The 12322-nt window shown below is 40.1% G+C and overlaps 1 protein-coding gene across 3 annotated transcripts in view; it reads left to right on the forward strand.

Moving 5' to 3' along the window:
- ATP7B (ATPase copper transporting beta) overlaps positions 1-12322 on the forward strand; it is a 515812-nt gene that overhangs the window by 288963 nt on the left and 214527 nt on the right. For all 3 annotated transcript variants that reach the window (XM_069205459.1, XM_069205457.1, XM_069205458.1), the window contains one exon: positions 11660-11893. In XM_069205459.1, the coding sequence (XP_069061560.1) occupies positions 11660-11893 (234 nt within the window). The remainder of the gene's footprint in view (positions 1-11659; positions 11894-12322) is intronic.

Here is a 12322-nt window from a genome sequence, read left to right on the forward strand (position 1 = left end):
TACGCATAACGTTTACCATGCAGGAATGTACGATGTATATGCTTTTACCGTGCATGCCTTTACAGCAAATTTAGTTTGTAAAGACATGAATAGTAAAGGCATATGTGTTTTAAGTGTAAGTATCAGGTAAGTAAATATAGATTAGGTAAATGTTTTTTATAAAGGGTTTAGGGTGGGCATTTTTGCAGTTTAGAGTGGGTTTGGGTTGCCTTTTAAATGTAATTCTTAGGTAAGTCTTGAGTATATATATATATATATATATATATATATATATATATATATATATATATGTGTGTGTGTGTGTGTGTATATATATTTTAAGGATTTTGTTTAGAAGAGTTTAGGGTGGGTATTCTTAGGGTTTAGGGTGGGTATGTGTTTTTGGGTGGTAAGGGTAATTTTAGGGTTTACGGTGGGTATGGGTTTTTGGGTTGCAAGGGTAATTTTTAGGGTTTAGTGTAGATATGGGTTTTTGGGTGGCAAAGGTAATTTTAGGGTTTAGGGTGGGTATAGGTTTTTTGGTGGCAAGGGTAATTTTAGGGTTTAGGGTGGGTGTGGGTTTTTGGGTGGCAAATGTAGTTTTAGGGTTTACTGTGGGTATGTTTTTTTTGGATGGCAATGATAATGTTAGGGTTTAGGGTGGGTATGGTTTTTGGGTGGCAAGGGTAATTGTAGGGTTTAGGGTACGTATGGGTTTTTGCGTGGTAATGGTAATTTTAGGGTTTATGGTGGGTGTGGGTTTTTGAGTGGCAAGAGTAGTTTTAGGGTTTACGGTAGGTATGGGTTTTTGGATGGCAACAATAATTTTAGGGTTTAGGGTGGGTATGGGTTTTTGGGTGGCAAGGGTAATTGTAGGGTTTAGGGTGGGTATGGGTTTTGGATGGCAAGCATAATTTTAGGGTTTAGGGTGGGTATTGGTTTTTGGGTGACAAGGGTAATTTTAAGGTTTGGGGTAGGTATGGTTTATTGGGTAGCAAGAGTAGTTTTAGGGTTTAGGGTGGGTGTGGGTTTTTGGGTGGCAAGGGTAATTCTAGGGTTTAGGGTAGGTATGGGTTTTTGGGTGGCAAGGGTAATTTTAGGATTTAGGTTGGGTATGGGATTTTGGGTGGCAAGGGTGATTTTAGGGTTTAGGGTGGATATGGGTTTTTGGGTGTCAAGGGTAATTTTAGGGTTTAGGGTGGGTATGGGTTTTTTGTGTGGTAAAGGTAATTTTATGGTTTAGGGTGGGTATGGGATTTTGGGTGGCAAGGGTGATTTTATGGTGGGTATGGACTTTCGGGAGGCAAGGGTGATTTTAGGGCTTAGGGTTGGTATGAGTTGAGGGGATGTGGGGTTTATATATATATATGTTTTTACTATATATATATATATATATATATATATGTTCAATGGCATGTGTAGCTGCAGATACACATGCTATGCATATCTCTTCCAACATCTAATGTTGGGCTCGGAGTGTTACAAGTTGTTTTTCTTCGAAGAAGTCTTTTCGGAGTCACAGGATCTAGTGACTCCTCCTCTCAGTTCCAGTGCATATGGGTGTCGACTCCATGGTTAGATTGTTTTCTTTCTACAATCGGGTTCGGATGTGTATCCTCTCGTTCCGAGATTTCGATTCGGAAAACCTCAGAAAACCTTCTTATTCGTCGGTATTGTTTCTATTGTGTTTCTCATCTAACATCGAACCGGTAGTACAGTCGGAACCTTCTTTTTCGCCATTCGGGGCACATGCGCCCAACTTGGGCCTGTGCGGGCCTACTGAGTGGGAAGCCTGATGGATCGGACTCCATTCCGATTCTGCCCTCGGTGCCACGCAAAGTACCCCTATACAGACCAACCCTTGGTTTGTGATTTGTGCCTTTCTCCAGACCATCGGGAGTAAGATTGTGAGGCCTGTCGATCATTTTGATCAAAGAAGACCCTCAGAGTTCGCAGAGCCCGAAGACTCAAAATGGTGTCAAAAAGCAGCGAACATCTGGACGTCATGGAGGAAGAGCAGGCGCAGACAGCAGTCTCCATCCGAGACACAGACTCTGAACAGGAATCGGAAGACGACAGACCCATCACAGCTGGCCAGTCTGTGAGTACGTCTGCCCCGACACCCCTGCATAAAAAACCTTTAAAGGCCTTGGGTACACCACTACCGGAAGGCCATGGTTCGGCCCGAAAAAAGACTGTTGGCGACCGTCCTTCGGGGTCGGTGCCGAAAAAGGCCACTCCCCCGTCCACGTCAGAGTCGAGCAAATCTGTTAAAAGCAACGTTTCAGACTCCAGTAAAAGACCCCATTCCTCGGAATCGAAAATTCGGCAATCGGCTTCGGAGCTGAGGACTGAAAAAACTACACACCTCAGAGGCAAAAAAATCCTCATATACAGAGGAACAAGGACTTTCCAAAAAATTAAGATAGATTACTAGGCCAATCATGGAATCTCATAAGACTTCTGAGGAAGAGCCTGAGATTGAACCAATATTACAGGTTATGGATGAGAGACAGTCCAGAATCCATATTCATAAGGAGACAGGAAGAATCATCACCGCACCTCCTTTAAAAACCAAAAGAAAGCTGGCTTTCCAACAGGAACTAGACTCTGTTCAACCACCAGTGAAGGTGCAAAAACAAAAGGAGAAACCACTACCTCTCCATTCTTCTCCTTCTCAATCTCCACAGCTCTCTTTCTCACCTCAGAATAGCGCACCACAACTGCCTTCTCCAACACATTCTTTATACTCACATGGAGATACAACAGACCCATGGGACCTCTATGACCCTTGTCCCATCCTGGACAATGATCCAGACATTTAGCCATCAAAACCTTCTCCTCCAGAAGACACCACTGCATACACTTAAGTAATATCTAGGGCAGCAGCTTATCATGGAGTAACTATGCATTCTGAGCCATTAGAAGAAGACTTTTTATTTAATACACTGTCGTCTACTCATTCCAGGTACCAGTGTCTCCCAATGTTACCAGGAATGGTTAAACATGCAGACCAAATTTTTAATGAACCTGTAAAAGCTAGGATTATCACCCCTAGAATTGATAAGAAGCATAAGCGTGCCCCTATTGACCCAGATTACATCACTCATCAGGTCCCTCCTGACTCAGTAGTAGTCAGTGCGGCAAGAAAGATGGCAAACAGCCAGTCATCAGGAGACGCACCGCCTCCAGATAAGGAAAGTAGAAAATTTGATGCAGCTGGGAAAAGGGTTGCTACACAAGCAGCAAATCAGTAGAGAATTGCAAATTCTCAGGCACTTCTAGCCAGGTATGACAGGGCCCATTGGGACGAAATGCAAGATATTATACAGCATCTCCCAAAGGAGCATAAAAAAAAACAAGTGGTAGAAGAGGGACAAGCTATCAGCAATAATCAAATAAAATCTGCCGTCGATGCTGCTGATACAGCTGCAAGGAGTGTAAATACTGCCATCACAATTAGAAGACATGCATGGCTGCGCTCCTCTGGTTTTTAACCAGAAATTCAACAGGCAGTACTTAATATGCCTTTTCGACAAAAAGCACCTCTTTGGCCCAGAAGTAGACACCACTATTGAAAAACTGAGGAAGGACTCAGATACTGCGAAAGCAATGGCCGCTTTATACACCACCCCATACAGAGGCTCCTTTCGCAGACCACAGTTTAGAGGAGGCTTCAAGCCACAATCCTCAGATGCTTCCAAATCCCAAACAAAGCATGGACAACAAACCCAATATCAACGAGGTGGGTTTAGAGGATCCTATAGAGGTCAATATTTCAGGAATAGAGGTAAATTCCAAACCTCTAAACAAACAACAACACAACCTAAACAGTAACTTCCTTCCCTCCCTTCCACTCCACACATCTCCTGTGGGGGGAAGACTACAGCAATTCCACCCTCATTGTCAAAATATCACCACAGACAATTGGGTATTATCAATTATCTGCAATGGCTATTGCCTAGAATTAATCTCCACCCCTCCAAACATTCCACCACAATATCACAAATTGTCCCCAGAACATACCATTCTGTTACAACAAGAGGTACAATCTCTACTATTAAAACAAGCAATAGAATTAGTTCCACATTCTCAACAAGGAACAGGAGTATACTCACTATACTTCCTGATTCCCAAAAAAGATGGCACCCTCAGGCCCATTTTGGACCTCAGGCCCCTTAGTCTATACATCCTGCCAGAGCATTTTCACATGGTAACTCTGCAAGATGTTATTCCACTACTACAAAAACAAGATTACATGACTGCTCTAGATCTCAAGGATGCGTATTTCCACATACCCATCAACCCAGCTCACAGAAAATACCTCAGGTTTGTCATAGCAGGAAAACACTACCAGTTAAAGGTGCTGCCACTTGGCATAACAACAGCTCCAAGAGTATTCACAAAGTGTCTATCGGTAGTAGCAGCCTACTTAAGAAGACAACACATCCATGTCTTTCCATATCTAGATGATTGGCTAATAAAATCAGGCAATCTTACACAATGCCAACAACACACTTGTTACATGTTGTAGTTTATCCAAATATACAAATACAAGCTTTCCAAAATCACATACCACTTATATAGCCAAATCAACAATACATTGTGAGATTTATCATGAAGATTCTAGGAATGATGGCATCTTGCATAATGATAGTCCCGCATGCAAAACTAAACATGATGCCCTTACAACAGTGCCTTTCACAACAATGGTCACAAGCACACAGTCAACTTCAAGATGTAGTGTTGATGGACCGCCAGACACATATGTCCCTTCAATGGTGGAATCGCAGCAATCTAATGAAGGGGCGGTCATTTCAAGACCCTGTGCCTCAGATCATAATCACAACAGATGCATCAATGATCAGTTGGGGAGCTCACCTAAACAATCAGACTATTCAAGGGCAATGGGATGTCAAACAGAAACAGCTACACATAAACCACTTAGAATTATTAGCTGTGTTTCTTGCCCTAAAAGTGTTTCAACTTCTTCTCAAACAGAAGAATGTTCTCATAAAAACAGACAACATGACAACCATGTATTACCTCAACAAACAGGGCGGGACACATTCATCTCAGCTGTCCCTTCTAGCCCAAACAATTTGGAAATGGGCAATTCAAATCATTTACTTGCACAATATATTCCAGGGATAGACAGTTAACTGGCAGATCTCCTAAGCAGAAATCACCAACAAACAGATGAATGGGAGATTCACTCCCAGGTTCTTCAAAAGTGCTTTCAAAGGTGGGGGACACCAGACATAGATCCATTCGCAACAAGCGAAAATGAAAAATGCCAAAACTTTGCATCCAGACACCCACATCCTCTATCCAAGGGCAATGCTTTATGGATCAGAAGTCTGTGGCAGAAAGAGCGCTTCATACCCTAGATCTCAAAAGAGCTCTTATGTACTATACAGATAGGACTAAAGATTTTAGGAAAACAAAGCAACTTTTCGTTGCTTTCCAACAACCACATACAGGCAATCCTATATCAAAACAAGGTTTAGCAAGATGGATTGTTAGATGCATACAGACATGCTATATTAAGGCAAAAAGACAACTTTTGATCACTCTTAGAGCACAGTCTACATGGAAGGAAGGTGCGTCAATGGTATTTTTAGGAAACATACCAATGGTTGATATATGTAAAGCAGCCACATGGTCAACTCCACATACATTTAGAAAACACTACTGTGTTGATGTTTTCTCACAGTAACAAGCCACTGTAGGCCAGGCTGTTGTAAGGACATTATTTCAAACAACTTCAACTCCTACAGGTTAGCCACCGCTTTTTGGGAGGACTAACTGCTTTTTAGTCTACACATAGCATGTGTATCTGCAGCTACACATGCCATAGAACGGAAAATGTTGCTTACCCAGTGTTCATCTGTTCGTGGCATGTAGTGCTGCAGATTCACATGCACCCTCCCTCCTCCCCGGAAGCCTGTAGTTGTTTAAGTTTCACATTTGTACATATGTAGATACAGTTACATTTGCATGGACAAACCCTTGGTGTGTGTGTGTGTATATATATATATGTATATATGTATATATATATATATATATATATATATATATCCTCACGCAAAGATGGTCTGAAAGTTGCTGGGCGGTGCACTCTACTGCCGGTGCCAGTGACAGAGAGGACCAGTCTCGAAGAATACAAATCACCAAAAGTATTCACTGCACTCCATGAAGTTTCAATAGTGCATATTTATTCCAAAATGACAACCACCGTGTTTCAACTCCCTAAGGAGTCTTGTTCACGGTGAATGAGTCCCTTTTCCCTTTTGCTATTTATACCCCATGGTGCTACATCATACACAATGCATTATGGATAGTGTAGTTCCCAATTAAAAATCAATTCTATATTTTTCTAAATTTAAATAAAAAAAATATATATATATACAGGGAGTGCAGAATTATTAGGCAAATGAGTATTTTGACCACATCATCCTCTTTATGCATGTTGTCTTACTCCAAGCTGTATAGGCTCGAAAGCCTACTACCAATTAAGCATATTAGGTGATGTGCATCTCTGTAATGAGAAGGGGTGTGGTCTAATGACATCAACACCCTATATCAGGTGTGCATAATTATTAGGCAACTTCCTTTCCTTTGGCAAAATGGGACAAAAGAAGGACTTGACAGGCTCAGAAAAGTCAAAAATAGTGAGATATCTTGCAGAGGGATGCAGCACTCTTAAAATTGCAAAGCTTCTGAAGCGTGATCATCGAACAATCAAGCGTTTCATTCAAAATAGTCAACAGGGTCGCAAGAAGCGTGTGGAAAAACCAAGGCGCAAAATAACTGCCCATGAACTGAGAAAAGTCAAGCGTGCAGCTGCCACAATGCCACTTGCCACCAGTTTGGCCATATTTCAGAGCTGCAACATCACTGGAGTGCCCAAAAGCACAAGGTGTGCAATACTCAGAGACATGGCCAAGGTAAGAAAGGCTGAAAGACGACCACCACTGAACAAGACACACAAGCTGAAACGTCAAGACTGGGCCAAGAAATATCTCAAGACTGATTTTTCTAAGGTTTTATGGACTGATGAAATGAGAGTGAGTCTTGATGGGCCAGATGGATGGGCCCGTGGCTGGATTGGTAAAGGGCAGAGAGCTCCAGTCCGACTCAGACGCCAGCAAGGTGGAGGTGGAGTACTGGTTTGGGCTGGTATCATCAAAGATGAGCTTGTGGGGCCTTTTCGGGTTGAGGATGGAGTCAAGCTCAACTCCCAGTCCTACTGCCAGTTCCTGGAAGACACCTTCTTCAAGCAGTGGTACAGGAAGAAGTCTGCATCCTTCAAGAAAAACATGATTTTCATGCAGGACAATGCTCCATCACACGCGTCCAAGTACTCCACAGCGTGGCTGGCAAGAAAGGGTATAAAAGAAGGAAATCTAATGACATGGCCTCCTTGTTCACCTGATCTGAACCCCATTGAGAACCTGTGGTCCATCATCAAATGTGAGATTTACAAGGAGGGAAAACAGTACACCTCTCTGAACAGTGTCTGGGAGGCTGTGGTTGCTGCTGCACGCAATGTTGATGGTGAACAGATCAAAACACTGACAGAATCCATGGATGGCAGGCTTTTGAGTGTCCTTGCAAAGAAAGGTGGCTATATTGGTCACTGATTTGTTTTTGTTTTGTTTTTGAATGTCAGAAATGTATATTTGTGAATGTTGAGATGTTATATTGGTTTCACTGGTAATAATAAATAATTGAAATGGGTATATATTTTTTTTTGTTAAGTTGCCTAATAATTATGCACAGTAATAGTCACCTGCACACACAGATATCCCCCTAACATAGCTAAAACTAAAAACAAACTAAAAACTACTTCCAAAAATATTCAGCTTTGATATTAATGAGTTTTTTGGGTTCATTGAGAACATGGTTGTTGTTCAATAATAAAATTAATCCTCAAAAATACAACTTGCCTAATAATTCTGCACTCCCTGTACTAATAATAAAGATCCCATTCTCAATATATAATGCTTTTGACATGTGTTCTCCTCTGTTGTGCTATTTCATTCTAATTCGTAATTTCATGCTATTTACATTTGCTACTGATTAATTACTTCATTATAATTATTAAAGCTGTACATATGTGACACTATTTACCCTTTAACATCTATTTCATGTTTCATATATGTATTTAAAGAAATAATGTCCCTCTAATATTTCAGCATTTCTTACTCAAACATTCCTATATGTCAATAGTGATCTTGAGAGATTTGATGACTTCATTCATTAGTGTAATTTTAACAATCTTTTTCTTTTGCACTTATTTGATTCTATTCTATTGATTCTGCATAAACATCAATGAATATCAATTCTCTCCAACTCAATAGTTATCATTGTTTGACTAGAATATTATATACTTTAATAGTATTTAATCAATAGCCACCCTGCATAGATGCCATTATTATCATGTGTTTGTCCATATTGCAGAGTCATAAATGTACATGTAATTCCTCGTCCATATTCAGTCCGTAAGGCATCTTGGTACGGAGCTGAATAATAAACTTGCTCTCCATTTGTCTTAACTTACGAGTTCTGTCTCCTCCTCTCTCACTTCTTTTCATTTGCGCTACACCCAGGAATCGTAGTGATCTCCAATCATTGGTATGTGAGTTCGCAAAGTGTTTTGCCATTGTGTAGCTCATGTCTTTATTGGTAATGGCTTTAGTGTGTTCCAAAATCCTTTTCTTCAATGGACAAATTGTGCTACCAATGTATCTCAAACCACACTCACATTCAAGCATGTAAACTACATATTGACTGTCACAAGTGATTCTTTGTAAGATGTGTGTGGCCTTACCACTATAATCCATAAAGGTTTTTGTATTTCTTGCAATTTGACACACTTTGCATTTATTGCATTTATAGAAGCCAGTAATTTCGTTCTTCAGCCAATTCCTTATGGTTGGTGCTTCATAATGGCTTTTTACCAATATGTCTTTTAATGAGCGTGACTTCCTATATGATATTTGTGGTATGCCACCTATTCTCTTTGCCAGATCTCAATCACTTCTCAATATCTTCCAATGTTTTCTGAATATTGATTCTATGTTCTTACTTTCTTTACTGAAGGTGAGAATTAAACAAGGACACATTTCCTCCTTATCACTTCCTCTTTTTACACTCTTCTCTATCAGTGTTTCCTGTCGAGACATCCTCTTAGCCCTCTTCTCACTCAATTCAATGTTTGTTCTTAGATATCCACGACGCATAAAGCGTTTTCGTACCATATTGAATTGATTCTCCATTTCTTTATCATTGGAGCAGTTCCGTCTCATTCTTAGAAATTCGCCAAATGGGATGCTCTTTATCAGTGGTTTTGGATGAAAACTGCTCCCATGTAAGACACTATTAGTAGAAGTCACTTTCCTAAATACAGTTGTGTTGATTTGATCGTTATCTACATATACTCTAATGTCCAAGAAATCAATTTGTTTATCATTGATATCATACGTGAAGCTCAGACCACATTCATTTTCATTCAAGATTTTAAAATACATTGCAAATTCCTCCTTGGTACCATTCCAAATCAAAAATAAATCATCTATATAACGTAGCCATAATACTACCTTATCCAGATATTCAGAGTATCCATCCTGCCATGCTATTTCCCTCTCCCACCAACCTAAGGTTAGGTTGGCATAGCTTGGAGAGAGAGAAATACCCATGGCAGTTCCTCGCACTTGCTTCTAGATGTTTTTATCAAATAGAAAAATATTGTTATTCAAACATAACTCCACCATCTCCACTAACATTTCCGAGTGGCTTTTTTCTTTGACTTTTCTTTGTCGTAAGAAGAACTTTAATGCATTTAATCCTACATCATGTCTGATTGATGTATATAGTGACACTGCATCCACTGTTACTAACTTGTAACCAGATTGCCATTGAATGTTATCTATTATTCGCAAGAAATCTCCCATAAATATATGTTTATTCTTACCTATAAAATACTTATATTTACTGGTGAAAACTTTACCACGCATATGCTTTTACCATTCATGCTTTTACAACGAAATTCGTTGTAGAGGTATGCGTGGTAAAGGCATAAACTTTGTAAAAACATGTGTGGTAAAGGTTATGCGTGGTAATGGCATTGCGTTGTAATGGCCTCATTGTAACGGCATACTATGTCTAATGATTTTAAAAAAAATAATTGTAATTTTTCTTTTAACACAGAGGGAGATGTAGTATTTTGCATGATTTAAATCAGAATGTTTCTGACTCCCAGCGGACTCCGTTTCAGTGTGGCATAATCGCTAGAATAGGATGTAATGAAAGCTTGGTTTAGAATGTGTGAGTTCCCAGGTACATGCAGAGGAGCCAAGATGTGTGATTTTGAGCTCTGTGTGTGGCGCAGTCTTTGGCGGGTACCCAGGCTGGGAAAGACGCTACAATACTTACATTTTTCAAGTTTTCATTTTGAGTAAGCAGCTCAAGTTTGTTATAAGTTCTTATCTTCTATTTTTAATTTTTCACTTGGAAAATTAGGAACTACAACGCACCTACAAAAATGTACATTTCTAAATGAGGAATAAAGTGAAGCCAAAACATGTAACATCTGTCTGAGAATAAAACATGTTCGCATTTCATGTATCTGGTCATCTCTTTAAGAGTCAAGAGAGCTCAAGCGTAAGGTGTTGGGTTCCTTTCTCAATTACAGCTTGCTCTTTTAGGAGTACATTTTTAGGTCTGGCGTTCTCCAAAACCTTTTGATTTCACTAACTTAAATATACAATATACTTAAAGGGCTTTCAGCCACCTCTCTTCATCCATTGTGTCGGTCACATTTTGCTTCTACCCACTTCAGCATATAGCATCAGACAATGGGCCAGCCTACTTCAGCAACTGGTTAACATCACTATGAGTGACTGCATTTTACTCTCTCAAAATGAGCACTTCTGCACACAAGGTAGCTCCCTTCAGAGCCAGTATTTGTTTTGATAATTACTATAGTGTTGCCTTTGTGTTTAGAGCCTGAGGTGAAAGCAAAAACTTTCTACCACAAGTGATCCACAGCCCACATTCCGGGCTTTATTGATTCCTGCCAGTGTTGTATATTCCTTGTGAAGTGTCTTTTGTTTATCTGATTGCTGGCATTTCACAGCATACTGACTGACCTCATTTTAACTGGTCTGCATTCTGCAGTAATCCTCTTTTTACTATGCATGCAGTACTCCAACTGAAAGCTTGAATATTACACATGTGAATTTATAATCGGCCAATTCTTCAGAACACATTTATTTTGGGCCCAATTTCACCAATGGTTTTTGTAACGCGTTTATAGATTTCTTTCTTTCTTTCTTTTCTCCTTCTTTCGTTTCACTTTTCCTTCTTTCTTTTTTTCGCCTTTTCTTCTTTCTTTCCTCCTTTCCTTCTTTCTTTGCTAATGCTTGTTGGAGGTGTGTTGAAGTCCATTTTTCCTACATGATAAAATGAGAATCCGCGTTTGCCACTTACTTACCACAGAGGTCCACGGTGTTGTTGCATGTCGGCCCTCTTAACCCAAATATGCGGAATAGCTGTCAATTAATATTTAAACCCGGTTTGATTAGTTGCCTCCCCACTGTATTTAACCTTGTTGCAGTGAATTCCAATTTTCTGTTGTCGATGACCATAAACCCACATTCTCTTTTATTGACAGCTTCTTGGTGGATGGCATTTTTATGTTCAGGCCTACAAATCACTGAAACACAAAGCTGCCAACATGGATGTGCTGATCGTTCTGGCCACGACCATTGCCTATGTTTACTCTGTGGTGATCCTGATCGTGGCCATGGCTGAGAAGGCGGACCGGAGCCCCGTCACATTCTTTGACACGCCGCCCATGCTGTTTATGTTTATTGCCCTGGGGCGATGGCTGGAACACGTGGCAAAGGTAAGTCATTCTTCTTGGAATGAAGGCCTTAATTAATATCATTGTGCTTCTGCATCTCATTTGCACCTCATTTGAAAATATGCAAGATGTATTTGTTTGAGATTGGCATAGCTGTGTTCCTAATTTTGTTATCAGTTTTTCACCCACTTTCTGCAACTGATCTCGTTGGTTCAGCACTTGTATTGATTTGATTGCTACCCTGTCAGTTGTGTATGTGGTCCGCCTAGATGAGTGTAATCCTCTCCCTATGCTTGATTTTGGATGTGTCTTACATACTTACACGTTGATTGAATGTGGCTTTTATCCTGCCTCTTTTGACCTGAAGGACTACTATTTTTATTATTCTTCACTGCACATCGACCACATCTTAACGATATGCATCTCATCAAGCTACGTATATGTAGAGATAGGAACAGTAAAGATATACTT

The sequence above is a fragment of the Pleurodeles waltl genome, chromosome 8, assembly GCF_031143425.1.
Source record: "Pleurodeles waltl isolate 20211129_DDA chromosome 8, aPleWal1.hap1.20221129, whole genome shotgun sequence".
Taxonomy (NCBI): Eukaryota; Metazoa; Chordata; class Amphibia; order Caudata; family Salamandridae; genus Pleurodeles; species Pleurodeles waltl.